The sequence below is a fragment of the Lepisma saccharinum genome, chromosome 13 (assembly GCF_977018435.1).
Source record: "Lepisma saccharinum chromosome 13, izLepSacc3.1, whole genome shotgun sequence".
NCBI lineage: Eukaryota > Metazoa > Arthropoda > Insecta > Zygentoma > Lepismatidae > Lepisma > Lepisma saccharinum.
Window position 1 is genome coordinate 55,398,201 of NC_139241.1, and position 19,025 is coordinate 55,417,225.

Here is a 19,025-nt window from a genome sequence, read left to right on the forward strand (position 1 = left end):
TAAGCACAAGGACTTAACACACAACAATTAGACAACAATGCATTGTTGTCCAGAGCGTGAATACCGCTCCAACCGAACCATAAACCTTATCGCAACACACATAGTTACAACTTCTTCCGATTAAAGCTAGTATTTCTTTACGCTTGTAAAAAATTGTTCCACAAGAATGCCTCGGTCACAAACTTCTCGCCATGAGCAAGCATACATTTGCACCATATAATCAAAAGGCTTCTGGTGCTCTTAAAACCCTATATTATTCCTCTAAAACTTTGAACATATATGCAATTCATTGGATCACTTTGATGGATATCTACAAAACACATATGACACTCTTCAAGTTTATGATAATCGATTATTTTTATTGTTATGCTTTGTTCTTTACTACCATGCATTAAAGTAGCTATTTTCGTCCACATTTATAACCTTCTACATTACATATTTACTCATTTTGATATTGTTGAGCTTGTTGACTATGATTTAGTAAAAATCTAATTCAATAATTACTCAGGACAAAAGGAATATTAATTGGTACGTGTTTCAGAGGGAATTACTGTCATCATTTGACGAGAATCAAAAAAGCGTAAGTGTAATCTATAATTACTTGTATTTGTTCTTCATTTTTACTTTGTCCGTTTTTACTTTTATAAGCTAAGCGTGACGATGATTTACGAAATAGGTAAATTAATGAAATTGAAATGTTAGTCTTACACAGGATTAAGACCTTTGGATTTGTATGACATTGCGGTAACAAATGGTACAAGTACTTTAACATTATACCCCTTTCAAATAAATTTGATGAGCACAGGAAATTGTCGTTGCAATAATCATCGAAGCAAAGAGAAGATTTATATTATCTTTACTATATTCTTATCCAGAATAATACACACTTCCATACAATTATAATAGACCTTTGCATTGAGTTGAGAATATCTTAGTTGGATCATACTCTTGAAAAAAACTTTACAAGGCCGAGAAAAATGATTGAAACTAAATGCAAGATGATACAACATTAAAACATGTAACGTTTCTAAACTTTGATTAGTAACTTTGAATGGTGTTCTTTTCTTGTATGTTTAAAGGTTGTGTAGTTTATTAGAATCAAGGCGTTACGAGGAACAATTGTGTATTGTTCAGAAACAGAATAACTCCTGTAATACAATACCCACACGTAGACATATAAATGGAAAGTGAAATGTGTACCCCCACCAATATCTGTAAGTTATTTTGCTACTGGGGGTAATTCATTCATTCATTCCTTTATTTGGAACCTAAGAGTTACTGGGGGGGTAAACAATGTTCAATTAAATTTTCATTATTATTACGCGTATTATTATTATTATTACAGTTACGAATGTTTTTTACAGATTATTATTATTACATTTGAATACATTGAATTAATCAACGTCCCTCATTAGTTCACTTAGGTTAACCGAGAGGGGACGGAGAGAAGCTCCAGTGACCAGCTAAAACAGGGTCGCATTCTTATATACCAAAAACAAACAAGAAAAATAGATAAATAAATGCCGTTTAATTCCAATATGCCTTTTTGGGAGTGTATGCAGGCTGTTTCCGTGACCTTGAATCAAATTGTCATGGTGGATGGACACTGACCCAAGTACAGTGTCATCCATGAGTATTACCGTGCAAATTGTCCATCACCATGTTCGTTCACTTTATTTGACCCAATAAGAGATTCAAGAATTAAAAGAAAACTCAAAACAAGCTGTTGACAACTTCTGCACCAGCATACACAAAAACCCATCACTTAAAAACAGACAGGATGTAAGAGAAAAATTAATGAAAATAGTCATGGACAATTTGCACGGTAATACTCGTGGATCCCACTGTACCAATATCAGATAAGAAACCCTGGTCCGGAAACGCGTCATCAAAAAGTTATAAGCCAAAGCTAGTTGGGGCTGCCTACGACAGTGGAATAAAACAACGGAAAGATGCAGCAGACAGACAGATTGCTTCCATTAGGAAATCCAGAGTTATCATACACAAGATCCCAAAGTTCTAATACTTTAACAATTAAAACTCATAAAACATTTACTTAACTGTTTTGCTGTGTCAGGAAATAAGAAAATGAAATTCAATACGAATCTTTAAGAGTAGATTAAGAAGCAGTGTTATGAAATGATGCTACATACTTTTATTCTTGTTTTCGGTTTATTGTCGAATAATTAAACATGTATACCAAAATAAAAGTACTTGTCGTAGCCTGCTATATATTATGTTTTGTGTATGTCCATAAATTACTATTTTTACTGTGGTTTGTGTGATGTGAGAGGTGTGAGTACGTTCATTATTTTTTTATGTTTACTACTGTGCATAAAGTGGACTCAAAACACCAACTAAATGAACAATGAATAATTTTCTATGTTTATATGTGAATTAAATTATGAATGCATATTATAGAGTTTTCCGAAAAGTCACGCAACCCGGTGTTTACGACCATATAACGGAATAGCGAAACTGAAGGAGAAGAAACGCTTTCTGACAAGAGAATGCCCTGTATATTGGGAAAATTTAGAGAGACAAAAATATGTAAGAACATGCATGTTTTAATAACAAATAAGCGAAGTGTTGCCAAAGGCGGAATTTTTTTTTTGTTTGCGAATTGTGTTTATTGATGCACAGAACTCACTGAGGTAAATTATTGCAACATTTCACAATACCAACGAACAATTTGGATGGCCATCTATTGAATTTGACAGAAAAAGAACTTTGACAAAGTTTTAAAAACATTGCACAAGGAAATAAATTGGCTGTTCCAAAAATCGATGTTTTGACAATATTACAAGGGACACTGGCAACACTGTTGCTGTCACGTGTCACTAACAGACGTGTTTCACCTCAGGCCATCACACTAAGGCACTTTTAACGACAAAGGAGACATATGCAATAAATTACATACACCTTGCAAACCCTGAAATGTGGGTATCCCTACAAATTAAAGCAAATGTTCGAAGTGTCCACCATTTTCTTGGATACATAAGTTGGTTCGCTTGATCATGTTCTCAGATACCTTCCTGAGGGTTGCAGCACCGATATTATCAATTTCCTGTGTAATGTTTCGTTTCAGCTCCTCCAATGTTCTGGATCTTGTTTGGTATACTTTCCCCTTTACGTAACCCCCAGAAAAAAATCTGCAGATGTTAAATCGGGCGAGCGACTGGGCCATGAATCCTTGGACATTAGACGATCACCAAAAAATTCTCTCACCATACGAAGAGATTCATTAGATGTATGGCAAGTTGCTCCATCTTGTTGAAGCCAAGCATCACGTTCGTCTTCTTCCAGGAGAGCAACGAATTGCAATATGAGATCCCCGTACACAGCGGTATCCACTGTTGTCTCAAAGAATAACGGTCCCACAATATGACGTCGCGGTATTCCACACCAAACACCGATTTTCGGAGAAAGCAAGGGTAGTTCATGCAACTGATGTGGGTTTTCTGTCGACCAATGCCTGGAATTTTGGCTGTTCGTGCCCGGACATCCGCCGCTTTCAATTCATGAACAACACGAACTCTATACGGGTAAAATTTCAATTTCCGTATAGCCTTGTGAGCAGTTGACTTGCGGAAGTCCAATTCTGAGACGAGCTTCCGAACAAACTTTTGTGGCGACGTCACTACTCTTTGTTCAACACGCTGCAGAACATCAGCTCCTAATACAGAAGGCCCTGAACGTTGTCTGTCATGTATTGACCCAGTTTGGCGAAACCTTTGCACAAGACGAAAAATTGACGACTTATCTGGAGAGGGAGTAGTCGGAAACTTGGCACTAAATGCTTTTCTTACGCCAGAATATGACGATGTTCGGATATATTCTTCAACAACAAACACTCTTTCCTGTGTAGAATATGGCATTTTGAAAACACACACCCGACGTCAGCATAAGTAGACACAATCTGGAATGCCGTTCGCGGCAAACAGCAACCACCTAAGGCACAGAAAACATAATAATTGATTCATGTTCTTCTGTACCCACATTTCATGGTTGCAAGGTGTATGTAATTTATTGCATACGTATGTTCGAGAATAACCAACTTTCTCCTTTGTCGTTAAAAGTGCCTTAGTGTGATAGCCTGAGGTGAAACACGTCTGTTAGTACACGTGACAGCAACAGTGTTGCCAGTGTCCCTCGTAATATTGTCAAAACATCGATTTTTGGAACTGCCAATTTATTCCCTTGTGCAATGTTTTTGAAACTTTGTCAAAGTTCTTTTTCTGTCAAATTCAATAGATGACCATCCAAATTGTTCCTTGGTATTGTGAAATGTTGCAATAATTTACCTCAGTGAGTTCTGTGTATCAATACACACGATTCGGAAAAAAAAAAAAAAAAAAAAAAAAAAAAAAAAAAAAAAAAACGCCTTTGGCAACACTTTGCTTATTTATTATTAAAACATGCATGTTATTACATATGTTTGTCTCTAAATTTTCCCAATATACAGGACATTCTCTTGTCAGAAAGCGTTTCTGCTCATTCCGTTTCGCTATTCCGTTATACGGTCGTAAACACCGGGTTGCGTGACTTTTCGGACACTCTATTATGAACTTGTACAATATGGTTGAGTTTAAGACAAGGCATGAGCAATAATCTCCGCCATACAAAATTAGAAGTAAATAAATAAATAAACGCATATAGTGACGATATGTTCCAAACATTCCCCACAATAACATCACAAAACCAGGGAGTTATTTTTAAATATGATTGTGATAAAAAATACAAGAAAAATATCACGAATAATTGTCACTGAATCAGATTGATGCATAGTACTGATATTTCAGAAAACAACACATGAGATATTAGTGTGAGATTGCTTCCTTAACATTATGCATTTGCAGCTTCGGTGCGAGTCATAATTCCAGAAGCCTCCAATCCGCAAGCGAGCCGCTGACGTCTTCTCAACTCAGCAACCAATCATTAACTCTCCCTCTCACACTGTGCATTGTGGATAGGCTCGTTAACTAGACTCGCTCAGTCATCGGCAAAATAAACTGACCCTACTCGCGAGAACCATGCTTCCCATGTTAATTTGTTTTAAATCATGTGTTTTTCCAGAATAAATATGGAAATGGGAATACACCAAGTATTATTCTATCTTATTTCGTTATACACCTTCTCCATGGCCTACTATCCAAACAAAATGAAGATGATTGTCATGACTCGCAAACCATGGGACAAGAAATACACCGTAGTGGGAGGGGAATTTAACTACCTGAAGAAAACTGGGAACGTATCTAGCACCAGACGCTCAAACGGGAAGACAAACGAAATAGCAGGTGAGAGTGGAGTTTATAAATGCAAATTTTATGAATCATTTCTAGTGATATGTGTTGGCATGTCTTTAGTTATACATCTGTTATTGGCAACCATGTTTTCAAAGCATGAAATGGGATAAGGTAAAAGGTAAAGTTTCAAGTGCACATAACACAGTTCCATGAAAGCACATTTAGGGAATGTAGGGATAGGGCCACAAACATTCTCGATCTCGACCATTTTGAAGATGATGTGATAAGCCCCACGCTCCGACCGCCTTTACCCCACTCATTTGAGGCTGAGTGATCCCCAGAACCACTTTATGTGGGGACAAGGTCGGAAAAAATCCGACCGACGTAGAAATATTTCGAATTACGGCCTGGGCAGCATGGATGTTCTTTGTGCATGCCCCTTCATCAATTCATCATATCATCACTCATCCTCATCGTCGCGATTAACCAAAATTGGAAGAAAGGCGACAAATCACACCGAATCAAATATTAAGGTAAAATTTTCTGAAGCAAAGGATAATTTTGCTGGGGCAAGCATAAGTTTCAGATGTGTACCCCCTACAGTGTACCTCAAAATATATATAAAAAGGAGACGATACTCCCCGTAAAAAAGGGTGAGCGGGAATGACTGCTCTCCGTAAAATACAGCGAGTGAGAGCGCCTGCTTCCTTAAAATAGAATGAGCGGGAAAGCCTGCTCCCGTAAAACAGGGTGAGTGGGAAAGCCTGCTCCCGTAAAATAAGGTCAGCGGGAAAGCCTGCTCCCGTAAAACAGGGTGAGCGGGAGAGCCTGCTCTACGTAAAATAGGGGGAGCGGGAAGGCTACTCACCGTAAAAAGGGTTTTGGGAAAGCCTGCTCCCGTAAAATAGGGTGAGTGGGAAAGCCTGTTCCCGTAAAATAGGGTGAGCGGGAAAGCCTGCTCCCGTAAAACAGGGTGAGTGGGAAAGCCTGCTCCCGTAAAATAGGGGGAGCGGGAAAGCCTGCTCCCGTAAAACAGGGTGAGCGGGAAAGCCTGCTCTACGTAAAATAGAGGGAGCGGGAAGGCTACTCACCGTAAAAAGGGTTTTGGGAAAGCCTGCTCCCGTAAAATAGGGTGAGTGGGAAAGCCTGTTCCCGTAAAATAGGGTGAGTGGGAAAGCCTGATCACGTAAAACAGGGCGAGTGGGAAAGCCTGCTCCCGCCGTAACATTGGGTGAGCGGGAAAGCTTGCTCCCCGTAATATAGGGTGAGCGGGAAAGCTTGCTCCCCGTAATATAGGGTGAGCGGGAAAGCCTGCTCCCCGTAAAACAGGGTGAGTGGGAAAGCCTGCTCCCGTAAAATAGGGGGAGCGGGAAAGCCTGCTCCCGTAAAACAGGGTGAGCGGGAAAGCCTGCTCTACGTAAAATAGAGGGAGCGGGAAGGCTACTCACCGTAAAAAGGGTTTTGGGAAAGCCTGCTCCCGTAAAATAGGGTGAGTGGGAAAGCCTGTTCCCGTAAAATAGGGTGAGTGGGAAAGCCTGATCACGTAAAACAGGGCGAGTGGGAAAGCCTGCTCCCGTAAAATAGGGGGAGCGGGAAAGCCTGCTCCCGTAAAACAGGGTGAGCGGGAAAGCCTGCTCTACGTAAAATAGAGGGAGCGGGAAGGCTACTCACCGTAAAAAGGGTTTTGGGAAAGCCTGCTCCCGTAAAATAGGGTGAGTGGGAAAGCCTGTTCCCGTAAAATAGGGTGAGTGGGAAAGCCTGATCACGTAAAACAGGGCGAGTGGGAAAGCCTGCTCCCGCCGTAACATTGGGTGAGCGGGAAAGCTTGCTCCCCTTAATATAGGGTGAGCGGGAAAGCTTGCTCCCCGTAATATAGGGTGAGCGGGAAAGCCTGCTCCCCGTAAAATAGGGGGAGCGGGAAGGTTGCTCACCGTAAAATACTAGGATACAACAGTAAAGGATTAAGACATCCATCCGATTTCAACACTTCTTCCCAGAACGCGGAGTGGATACAATCTTGGATCTTATTTATAGTATTCTGTACGCTAGGAATAGGTAGTGAACTGTACACAGATGCGCATAAGAAAGATCATTGAACAATCTATGATGATACCGAATCGAAACTTTTATCTCTTTTTAATTTCTTCTATTTTCCAGACACCGTTAAGCCTCTAATGCGGAGTTTGGGGTACGCAGATTGCCAAGACCCTGAAGAGCAGGTCCCGCCACCTATTGACCAAAAAGTGTATCTTTACTTGAATCCCAAGGCTAAAGGTACGTCTACATGTGGCAACGCTCTTATTCTACGTCACGTGTCTGTCATTTACGCTAATAACAAGTGTGACATTGATTGCTGGATGTGGCAAATACATATATTTGCGAATTAACGCGGTAGGAGCGCTGGGATCCAATCCTCATATACTGAAGGATCCCTTGCAACAGATGAGTTTTTAATACATAATAGTTACATTTCCCAAATGTGAACTTGTTCGTGACGCAAGAATCGTTCCGTCACACAGAAAACTAAATGCATTATATCTATTAGCCCCGTCTAGTTCGCTGCACCTTTTGACATTCGGTGTAGTGCATGTGCATCCCAGTGTCAGGCTGGTGCAAGGAAATGACGTTCAACCAAGTAGCAGTGTTGAAGTTCAGAAGATTCTACTGTAATGTACAGCTTTTTTCTGCTATATATGCATCCTCTTTCGGCTACAGGAATGCTTTTTATTGCGAAATCCACTTTTCCCAATTTCACGGGTACGGGGGGGATTCTTTCTAAATATCGGCATGCACCGTTATTCCACCCCAATCATGCGCTAGCCTCTCCCGGTCTTCAACCAAATTCTGTTTTTTGTATTAAAAAAGGAGGCTAAGTCCTTCGTTACTGACGACATGTCGCAACGTAGGACCGACGCCTGATCTCTCCTTGAACCTAAGCGCCGGTGGGCATCGTTTTGCCGCTTCTCCTGTCCAGAAATGTATAGGGAAGCCTTGATTCATTGCTTTCCGCACTTGCGTCCAAGGAGGGGTCTGTTTTTTGCCGAAAGGTGCCATGCCAGTGTTGCCAACCACGTTTCGCTTGCCCACAGCAGCAATCGCAAACCCCCTTTGAAATTCACCATCTACATATCTAAATTATACTTATATTCCGTGTTGAAAACGTTCCTTCAATCACAATCGGCATAAGTTCAGTGTATAAGAGTATTAATATTGTGTTTAGGGGTAGTTCGACTTATTAATGAGAACCATGTATTTGTTATTAAAGGTGGGGGGGACTTTGGTATTGTATGGAAGATGTGTGTGTTATTTTATTGATAAAGGGGGAACATTTATGTTCAATGAAACAGTGCATTTGGGGGTGATATTTAATTAATATAACTGCACAAAACATGAAAATGAAATAGTGGAGATGAAGACTTTGTTCATCGGTGAGTGCGTGTTTGCGTGGAGGAGTCCCTAGACGGCAGCACCGGACAGTAAAGAAATCTTTGGGGCCCCGACGAGCAACAGCCCCAGGGCCGCTTTCAGGAGTACCACGGATCCAAGAGTGTCTATTGGTCCCCCTTTAGATTCGGTGGTCATTCTAAAGGAGGGGATGACGCCAAAATATGTGGCAACCCCGGAATCGAAGGTAACGGGAGGAGGACAATATTTGAGAGAGAGCGGGACAATTGACTTAGAACCGCGGTGAAATAGAGAAGTTAGTTTCTGGACACTTGATGTACTACCGCGAAGTTATACTGCAGTAGTTCCGGTGAAATCACTTTGGTGATATAAAGAAGTACGGTTCCGAGTTGGCTTGGAACTGTCTGTTACGGATGTGTTCAAGTGACCGTGGACTGTGACACCGTGTGGCCGTGTAACCCCGCGCACTGACCGCAGTCGTCGTGTCGTTGCCCGGGCTTCCTTTCCCATGCTGTCGGGACTCGACCCGAGGACCTCACCGTGACCCTGCACACGGACCAGCCCTGGACGGAGGACGACGTACATACATCGGCCGGACAAAGGTAGGATGGCCACCACTCCCACAACAGTGATTTCGCGAGTGATAGCGCGCAACACTATTTTGGGCCCAGGCGGAATGTGTTGGGGTACGTTGGCCAACGTAGATGGTTGCCTTATGTGTTTATATATATCTTGTGTAATAGGGTCTGTACAGTATTTTCGTGTGTGTATATAATATATGTATAAAGTCGACGATTTGCTTTTTTTCCAATGCATCACCCTCTTCTAACGCAGAGCTCGTGGGCATTGGCTGGCGACTTAGTGAGGTAGGCGAGCATACCAACATTTATTTCAACTCCGGCGACTTTTCGCTTAGAATCCATGCTCTACCCGCGCGTCTACCGAGCCGCAGCCGTGCATCACACTACAAATGCCTGTCTGCTGCTTTAAACGTTCATTTGATTGGTTAGCACGCACCACGTGATCATACACCACACATTACACCGCTCCAGAAGGTAGTGCAAACGGTGCAGACACCAAATACACTACTTGACGAAGAAGACGAGTCGGTGTTGAAACTAGACGCGTGAATGCAGTGAGAGTCAACAGGTGCAGCGAACTAGAACTTGATGCATCAGAAACGACTCAACTGATGCACTAAAGTGTGTATTTGTATATCGTAAAGATAACACCAAAGTGCATCATATAATTCAAGTGAGTATTTCTATCAGTCGAGATGTTCACACATTCTGAACCGTGTACAGCTGAGCAGAAGTAAAAGCGTTCAACAATCAATGATGATAGCGAATTGAAGCTTTTATCTTTTTTTTTAATATGCATTTCTTGCACTATTTTTTTTTTAAGGGGAGCTCTTAAATACAGAATTTCATCACTACAGGGTAATAAAAGAATCTCTGGTGCATCAGCAGATATCATGCATTTAGTCTTCTGTGTGTACATAGTAATCTGATAAGTTTCTGAACTGATTCTACATTTTGAAGGTAGTTCTTGGTTTCAAAACATAATTAATTCTTATATTCCAGAATTGAACAAACTTTTGTTTTATACAGGTGCATTAAGGTCCGTAAGAAAAATAAAATACCTATCATCTTATTTGCTCTCTTGCAAATTTCAGAGATATGTTCTTGAAATAGAAGAGAGGAGTCTGTTACAGGCACGTAGTCAGGGGGAGGGTTCGGGGGTCTGAAACCGCGCCGAAATCCTACAAATATCTAATTTATTATTTATTTATTTATTATTATTTCCATAGGGTTACAATTAAGCCATACAAGATTTCATTTTGAACAAAATTAATGCAAATAATGATTTGATGCCCTATATAGTAAAAAAAAAAAGCAAAAGCTACATCTAAGGAAAATGTGATGAATTTACATTAGTATATATAGTGTTCTATAGTAGCAATGAAATAAAGAAAGTTTGAGAGTTATACACGTTTAGAAGAAAATAAAGTGTAAAGTTGTGTGGGTTCGGATATGAGTGTGTATGAAATTGCTGTTCGAAGTACAGAGATGAAAATTTTAAAATACATGTGTGTGGGTGGGGGATGTAAGGGGGGGGGTAAGCACTGAAAATAATATTACTGGAGTTAGAATTTATAGACATGTGAACGTAGAAGACGACAGAACTGCGCTTTGCTGGTACTGAGTTTAACCTTCGTCGGGAGTGAATTCCAGGTTACCGCTGCTAAGTAATGACCGTGTGCACGAACGAAGATCAAATTTTAAACTCGGATCGGGAAAGGATCACTGATAAATTCCATTGCACGAAGACGGTTCAACACTTGATCACGATCTAGGAACATCAAAACGAGTTTATCTTCTGATCGGCCATTCGCCACCTTGTTGGTGTCTGATCCTGGTTCACGATACTGACGCTTCGACTGCAGGCAGTTGTTTTTGAATATGGAAAGAACGGAAAGTGATATCGAGGGCGTGCAAACGCTAGAGATGTTGGCTGTACATACAATGCTGATAATTCGAGAAATGTGTAAAGTAATCTAAAAACTGCCAAAATAATAATAATAATTTGTGGTGGAAAGTCGAAATGTTTCTAAATACTGTACTTTCTATCCCAGACACAAAACATGTGCAATTGTATAAATTTACGAAAATACATGTTACTGGCTATTTACACGACACGACAATATAAATATATAAGAATTAAGAAATGAAAAATTCAAATACTTACCACAATACAGTAATAATAATAATAAAATACAACCTTGGTGACAATGAAGTTCGACCAGAAAGGAATACGTGATTAAATGCACAGAGGCATAGGCGGTGGAATGGGTGACCCGCAGAAGTGACACATGTGTGTAAGAGGAGGCGTGTGAGCAGGCAAGAATCGTGATCCCAGCATGTTGCACCCAAGGTCACGTAAAGAAAGAAAACGGGGAACTATACGCGTGACATTGAACTTCGACCAGGCACCAGACCCATACGGCAAATCCAGATAGTGGCGCATTCGACGGAAGCATGACCTCACGGACACGATAAGGGAGTCCGCCGTATATAAGCGCGTGCTGTGCACCGAGGAACCGCAGTGCATCATCACCATGGCCAGGGGCAAACCTATTGACAACACCGTGAGGAGAAGAGTGGTGGAGTTGCAACGGGATGGACTCAGTGAACGGGAAATAGGGCGCCAACTGAACTTACCCAAGTCAACCGTCCACTGCATCATCAAACACCACCAAAATACGGGCACTACAAAGCCAGGTAAGGCCCCCGGTCGAAAACGCCTGCTGAGCGTGCGTGACCTACGGATATTTAGGCGCTATATCCAGACCAACAATCATGTTTCTGTGGCCGAATTACGACTGTGGACTCGAGAACGCTTTCACATTGAAGTGTCAACCAGAACCATTCGCCGTTACCTACAGCGATGCGGTTACCAAGTGTACAAGGCGAAACGTAAACCCTTCCTTTCCATGTTGAACAAAGGCAATCGACTACGGTGAGCACGAATGTACCGGGGATGGATATTTCGGCAGTGGAACAGGGTTTTGTGGACGGACGAATCCATTTTCAATGTTGTGTACGGGAAAATACGGAAAACAGTCATTTGTCGGAAGGAGGAACAGAATGAAGCAAAATGTTATGCACGTCGGGTACAGAAACTTGCGTCAGTGATGGTATGGGGATGCATGACAGCATCTGGGGTTGGCCCACTATACGTCTGTGAGGGCATTGTGAATGCACACGCCTATACACGCATACTGGAGCGGTATCTTCCCACAGTGCGAAGGCACCTGTTCCACAGGCGGCGTCTCATCTTTCAACACGACAATACCAGGCCTCATAAATCGCGGCTGACGAGAGAATAGTTGACTCGCCATCACGTGCGAACTCTGCCATGGCCACCATCGAGTCCCGACCTCTCGCCCATTGACAATGTGTGGCGTGTTCTTAAGCGACGTGTGCAACAGAGGGGACCCACGACAGTGGCTGCTCTTATCGCCTGCCTGCAGGAGGAATGGCACCGCATCGATGTGGAATACCTTGAACGACTCGTCCGCAGCATGCCCCGACGCATTGCCACAGTTATTCGCCGACGGGGCGGCGTCACACCATGGTAAACAGGATCCCCTCTAACAGTGGTCGAACTTCAATGTCACGTGTAGGTGGACGAAAATGTTTTATTTTGTGTGGACCCCATACATTGATGCGTTGCAGCGGAAATTTATGTTTTCCTTTGTTCCATGTAGCCTGCTGAATAAAATATGTTCAGCATATGCATGTGTTCTCCTTCTTTCACAACGCACTCCTATATATTTGCGACTGGTCGAACTTCATTGTCACTAAGGTTGTATCTTTATTGAGCGGGCGAGGTTCAGCGTACGCTGTTCTCTCGAGAATGGATTTTGTAAGGCATTGAAGTCCCGTAGAAGAAGGTTCCATGCTTTCTCCTTATTCTTTTGTCTTGCGCCGTCAGTTCTTTTTTAAGATTATTATTTATCTACACCCTACTACATCCTTGTACTCGTCGACAAGGTTGATCAGTACAATTCTCAAATTCAGATAAATTTGCGGCCCGAATTACTTTCTTCTCCTACACGTTGATACTTTAACACATCACACTACTCGGTGGGGTTCTTGATTGTCATTTGTTTTAGCCAACCAATCAGGTATAGCCTTACAAATTAATCTCGGATCATTTGAACGGAATCTCGTGAACGTCGTTTTTCGTTGGTGCAATGCAAATCTTTAAACCAAGTACATTTAGAGTGGATTAAAATTGATCTCGTTCATCTGAACTTCGAAATAATCGGCGTTGGTGCACGCGGCCATAAGATAAAGACTTCTGACCAAATCTGCTTTTGTTGGGTTTGGGGATTACTAGGTCTCTATGTAAAGACGATCTGGTGTTTCGGGTGCTGAACTCTGAGCGGAGCTTAATCCTATGATGCGATGGAGATGATTTGTTATGTATACTATGGAATACCTTATTCAGGTAGATGTAATGTATTCTCGAAGTGACTGTGGGTATGTTGTAAATCTTGCGCAATTGTTGGGAATTATATTCTTGCGGGTGCATGTGTATGATTCTTAAGCAATTGTTTTGGATAGTTTCAAGTTTCTTCAGATGAGTTATGTTACCGCCAAAAATAAGACTAGCACCATACTCGAATACGGGACGAATAAATGAAAGGTAGAAATGTCTACTCAGATTTCTATTGAGATATTTACGAATTTTGCGGAATATGTAAATATGGTGATAGATTCTATGAATATAGTTATTTATTTGATAATTAAAATTTAGCTGAGGGTCGATAATGATTCCGAGATATTTTAAATGATTGCTCAAAGGTACTCTGGCGTCATTAAGGGTAATATCTATCGTGTTAGTCGGGATTCCCTTACCGGTGTGAAGCACCATGGCCTTCGTCTTTGCAACGTTAAGTTTCATGTTCTTCATGTTGTACCACGTTAATACTTTGGGGAATGAGTTTTCCATTTTCTCCTTTACATCCTGATACGTATCTCCAGCATGGACGAGAAGGCAGTCATCTGCGTACAGAGTAATCGATAAATCTGAATTTATTAGTGTGATATCGTCAATAAATAAGTTGAATAATTTTGGGCCAAGTATAGAGCCTTGTGGAATGCCTGCAGACACTGACTGCTCGGTGGAAAGTGAACATCCTGCTTTCGTTGAGATTTTTCTATTTGCGAGAAAACTTTCCATCCAGAGAATTGTTTTGCTATTGAAACCAAATCTGTTCTTTAATTTTTCTATTAGCAAATTGTGATCAACGGTATCGAAAGCTTTGCAAACGTCCAGGGAAATTAATCCAACTAGGGAATTGCTTTTTTTGTCCAGTGTCTCGCGCCATTCATTAATTAAACTAAGTAATAATAATTCCGAGGATACATCCTTCCTGAATCCATACTCTCGATCAAACATCAGATTGTTGACTTCCAGGAAAGTTGTCAGTTGCTTCTCTATTACTTTTTCCATAACTCGGCTTAATGTTGGGGTTAAGGAAATCGGCCTGTAGTTACACGCTAGGGTAGGAGATCCAGATTTGTGAATTGGGGTTAATATGGAGTGCTTCCAGCTCGTTGGAAATTGGCCACGTTTGAAGGACGTGTTTATTATGTCGCCGAGGGGCTCCGCTATAAGTGGGGCCAACACCACCAGAACGCTGTTGGGAATGCCGTCCGAACCTCCTGCCTTTTTTACGTTTAATTTATTAAGAATTGGCAAAACTTCATCGACCGTAACAGATTTTAATGTGAACTCTTCAATTTGTTGGACAACAGCGGAATTGGGGTCTCTTCTTAGAATATTAATGTTCGAATTGCGAGGATTAACGTGCGCCGATGCATGGCAGATATTAGAAAAATGAATATTTAAATAATGAGCTATGTCGGACGGGCTCGTTAGGAGGACATTGTCGACTAGTAAATGATTAATTGCAGTTTTTGATTCTCTACCCGTGATCTCATTGATAACCTTCCATTTGCAGTTGTTATTGCTAGTGGTCTGGTTCACCATATCTCTGTAGTAATTTACTTTTGCCTGCCTAGTAATTGTTGTGCAATGATTTCTAAAAGATTTGTATTGCTCCCACGTATAGTCACAAGAAGGATCCACCGCTTTCTTGAACAAGCGGTTCTTCTCTGAAATTAATTTATTAATTTGAGGGGTGATCCAGGGCTTCCTGCTTTCTCTCACCCTGAGAGTTTTCAAGGGAGCAAATTCGTGTATAGTGGTAAATAATTTTACTTCCTTAGGAGGATTAAACAACTTGTATAATAAGTTGTAATATACTGAAAAATTCATCTTCAGAGCTTTAGGGCGGATACTGATAATGGATGAGCCCCCCTTGAAATAGAATTCTGGCAACGACCCTGGTCTATTAATATCCTCATAACTTTATAGTTACAGCACACTTGCACTTCAAGTTGATTAATGTAATAGTTAGATACTATATAATGAACCTTCCTCGTACATCTTAAAATCTTTATACTAATTTAAATTAATTTCCATTTTATTCCATTTAAACCAATGTTTCTTTCTATCAAGACCAGCCTGTAGTTAAACAACATCATTATTTGTTAAAATAGTCTTTAAAATCTTTGTATCATCTGCATATAACAAACATGTGATTGATTTTAAGCATAAATTTACATCATTAATAAAAATAGCACATAAGATACGGTCAAGTGGCGACCTTGTGATGGAAAATGTTTCATTAGTCTTAACAGAAAAAGTTATATTTTCTAGAAAGTTCGAAAACTATTTGAGAAAACCATTCGGTAAAGTTTATATAGTAAAAACAGATGCTTGACACTATAAAAAGTTATCAGTATATCCTATTTTGACATAGTGATGTACTTTGCTGTCATGCTGTGCTCATCACTTACTTGTTATTATTATTATTAGATTGTGATTATTCGCTTGCAGATTTTACGCTGTCCGGGTTAATAAGATACTACAAGGTGTTCCCTGGAGGGGTGTTCAACTTCATGGGTGCTAAGTACAAGTGTGAAGATCTGAATTCGTCACTTGTGGAACTCACCACCAAATTGGAACGTAAAGTAGTGGTTCAAATGATCAACGAGAGCGAGATTGGCAAACCACTGTACTTCGCCGGGTACTGGAAAGTAAATAAAGAATTTCGAGCCATAAGTGGTAAATACCTTTCAGTTGTCTTTCATTTGCTCTAAAATTTCTGCCAGTAAGATTGGGGTTGGTATACTCTTCGAAGCAGTGCCGGATCTACAAATCTTGCCCCCCCTCCCCCGCGAAATATTACCAAAGGCGTACCTACATTTACACACAAATATATATATATACACACACACACGTATATAATGTATGTGTTTGTGTGTTATTCTTGATCTCATGTTGACAAAGTTACATATAAGTGCCAAAAAAGAAGTTCAAAAGTCCCTTAACACCCCCTTTAAAATGTAAAGGAGTTAGGCTGGGTACAATTGGTCATGATAGGAACAGGTTATGTTTAAGGGGAACAACATTGGTGTGTTCCAAGCGGACGTCCGCCATATTGAATTCAACTCAAATCATGCAGTCGTAACATTTTTCTGGTTAAAGATAGGTTGAAGAAACCTTCACCACAGCATTTCTCGTGAAATTCTAGCCTGATTTGATTCTAGTCACGGGAAACTCGGGGTGGGTGATATAAGATCGGATTTTTTTAGGCTTTGTCCCCCCGGGGGGGGGGGCTAAATGTGCCTTCACGGCACTGTTCTATATGCACAGGGAACCTTACCTTTACCTGTATATATAGTATTCAATTCTGTACATCTGAGTAACTACGTTTATTTTTTACATGCGCATATACGGACCCTCCTCGCCAATGGCAGAGGGCCCCCCCTAAAGGCTTACTTGTCTCTCCCCCGCACTGCGGGGTTTTGCGGCTTGTGGATCCGGCACTGCTTCGAATACTATATTTAAGTCAAATGTATGCTTAGGTAGTAGACCTAGTAACGGCTTCGTTAAATCCCTAAATTTCAGAGTAATCACACGTATATCTAATAGAAGTCAGAAACAGGATTTACCAAAATCAGAGCCCATGTGAAAACGTATGCCATAAAGCCTAACACCCACTGAGACGCGGAGAAACGTGGAAACAGAAAGCATCAAAACTTCTGTTGTCTGCTTCTATTGAAATCAAATGGTGTAACGCACGAAACCGAAGCGGGAATTTTCGTACCAAAAGTCTACAGGTTATCTTGAAGGCTATCGCCAACTGAGACGTCGGAAACGGGTCTGTTGACTCATTTATCCGCGTCACAGTGGGTGTCAAGCTTTAAGATAGCTTGCAGACTTCTGGCGCGGAAGTTCCCGCTTCGGTTCCGTGCGTTTTCAAACATTTGACTTCAATAGAAGCAGACAACAGAAGTTCTGTTTCCGGGTTTCTCCAAGTTTCCCTGCGTCTCAGTGAGCGTTTAGCTTAAGTCCTCATTGGAATGCCAGTTCGGTATCATTGACACAGCTCGAGAGGAAGACGACTGGACCCGTATCTAGTTTCGAGCCAGCAATAATTTGCGAAGATGAGGATGAGTGATTATATGATTAAATTGATGAATAGACACTCACAACAACCATGCCCAGGCCATTGCCAATACGTGCCATATATAAATTCGCTTCTCCTCCATCGCTAACATGCCTCCCCGATGGCTCAGTGGTAGCGTCGTCGTCATGTAATCAAGGGGTCCCGGGTTCGATACCCGGTGGAGGCACATCGTGGTTGTTCCTTTCGCGCTTATGCGCTGAACAAAAAAAAACCAGTGCTGGAATAAGCGCGAAAGGAGTAACCCCCTCCTCCGCACCTCTTTATGGCAAATCAGTTCTACTTTGCCGACAACATAATCATTTCTCTGTAATTTCAGGTAACAAGATGCTTATGACGATTTGGGCAGTAGGTCAGCCGAACATGAGACCGAAAGAAGATTGTGGGTGCCTGGACTTCTATGGCAGGCTACACGATTGTCTGTGCAATGCCAAGTACCCCTTTATTTGCGAACACAATTATCCTCCATTTGTAGATTTCCCGAAGAATGGACCATATGATTGGAATTGATGGCGTCAGTTTGAAATTAGTGTGTGTAAGGGGGCTACAGATTTCGGTATCAAATTCTTGGGGATTAACTGGTACCAGCTAAAATATACTTACTTAATGTTTTACTACTCTGTAATTTTACCATTGTATACTTTACAATCAGACCTAAAGGTAAATAAGATGTTGCTCAATCATATAGGAAAGTATCCTTTATGTTCAATGCAATTTTTGGTACCTTTGACCCTCTGTACCCCCTGGAGAAAGTGAAATATTTTGCGTGGTATATGAAGAATTTTGTTGTTTTCAGTTGACTTTTACTCCTGGAAATGTACGTCTGTTACCTTAGAGTGTTACTTTACTGTGAAGCAGAACAGGCCGAAGGCTTCGCGCAAGTGAATATAGCACCCAAAACGACTTTCCACAACAGCAGCTATAATTTTACGTAGTTAGGTTAGGATTGTTAGGTTTGGTATTGATAATTATTTTCGACGTGTTCTTGTCGCTATTTTAATGTGCATACAAACAGGTATTACTAACAAAAAGCTGCGACAATACTCCATAATTGCAGGTTTTAACTTACGTGAACCATATTTTGGGATCAAATATCTCCGTTATTTGTGCTTTCCTACCGCTGGAACCACTTTTATATTACGTAAAACATTGAAGTCTGTCGATTTAAAAAAAATCGACGTAATTCTCGAGGGGGTACAGTGGGTCAACGGCCCCCAATTATTTTTTTCCTAAGGCATTATTTAGTGGAATAACACCACAGACTT

General features: G+C 41.1%; 1 protein-coding gene across 1 annotated transcript; it reads left to right on the top strand.

Moving 5' to 3' along the window:
* Positions 1 to 429: 429 nt before the first annotated feature.
* On the top strand, positions 430 to 18,432 carry LOC145997300 (uncharacterized). The gene is made up of 5 exons (XM_083134200.1): positions 430 to 580; positions 5,077 to 5,297; positions 7,404 to 7,520; positions 16,128 to 16,355; positions 18,080 to 18,432. The coding sequence occupies exons 2-5, from the start codon at positions 5,084 to 5,086 to the stop codon at positions 18,268 to 18,270; spliced, it is 750 nt and encodes a 249-aa protein (XP_082990326.1). The 5' UTR covers positions 430 to 580; positions 5,077 to 5,083; the 3' UTR covers positions 18,271 to 18,432.
* The last annotated feature ends 593 nt before the right edge of the window (positions 18,433 to 19,025 follow it).

Coding starts and splice junctions, on each gene's coding strand:
- LOC145997300 (XM_083134200.1), top strand. CDS start 5,084: ATGGAAATGGGAATACACCAAGTATTATTCTATCTTATTTCGTTATAC. Junction 7,521..16,127: donor CTTGAATCCCAAGGCTAAAG/GTACGTCTACAT, acceptor ATTCGCTTGCAG/ATTTTACGCTGTCCGGGTTA. Junction 16,356..18,079: donor AGAATTTCGAGCCATAAGTG/GTAAATACCTTT, acceptor CTGTAATTTCAG/GTAACAAGATGCTTATGACG.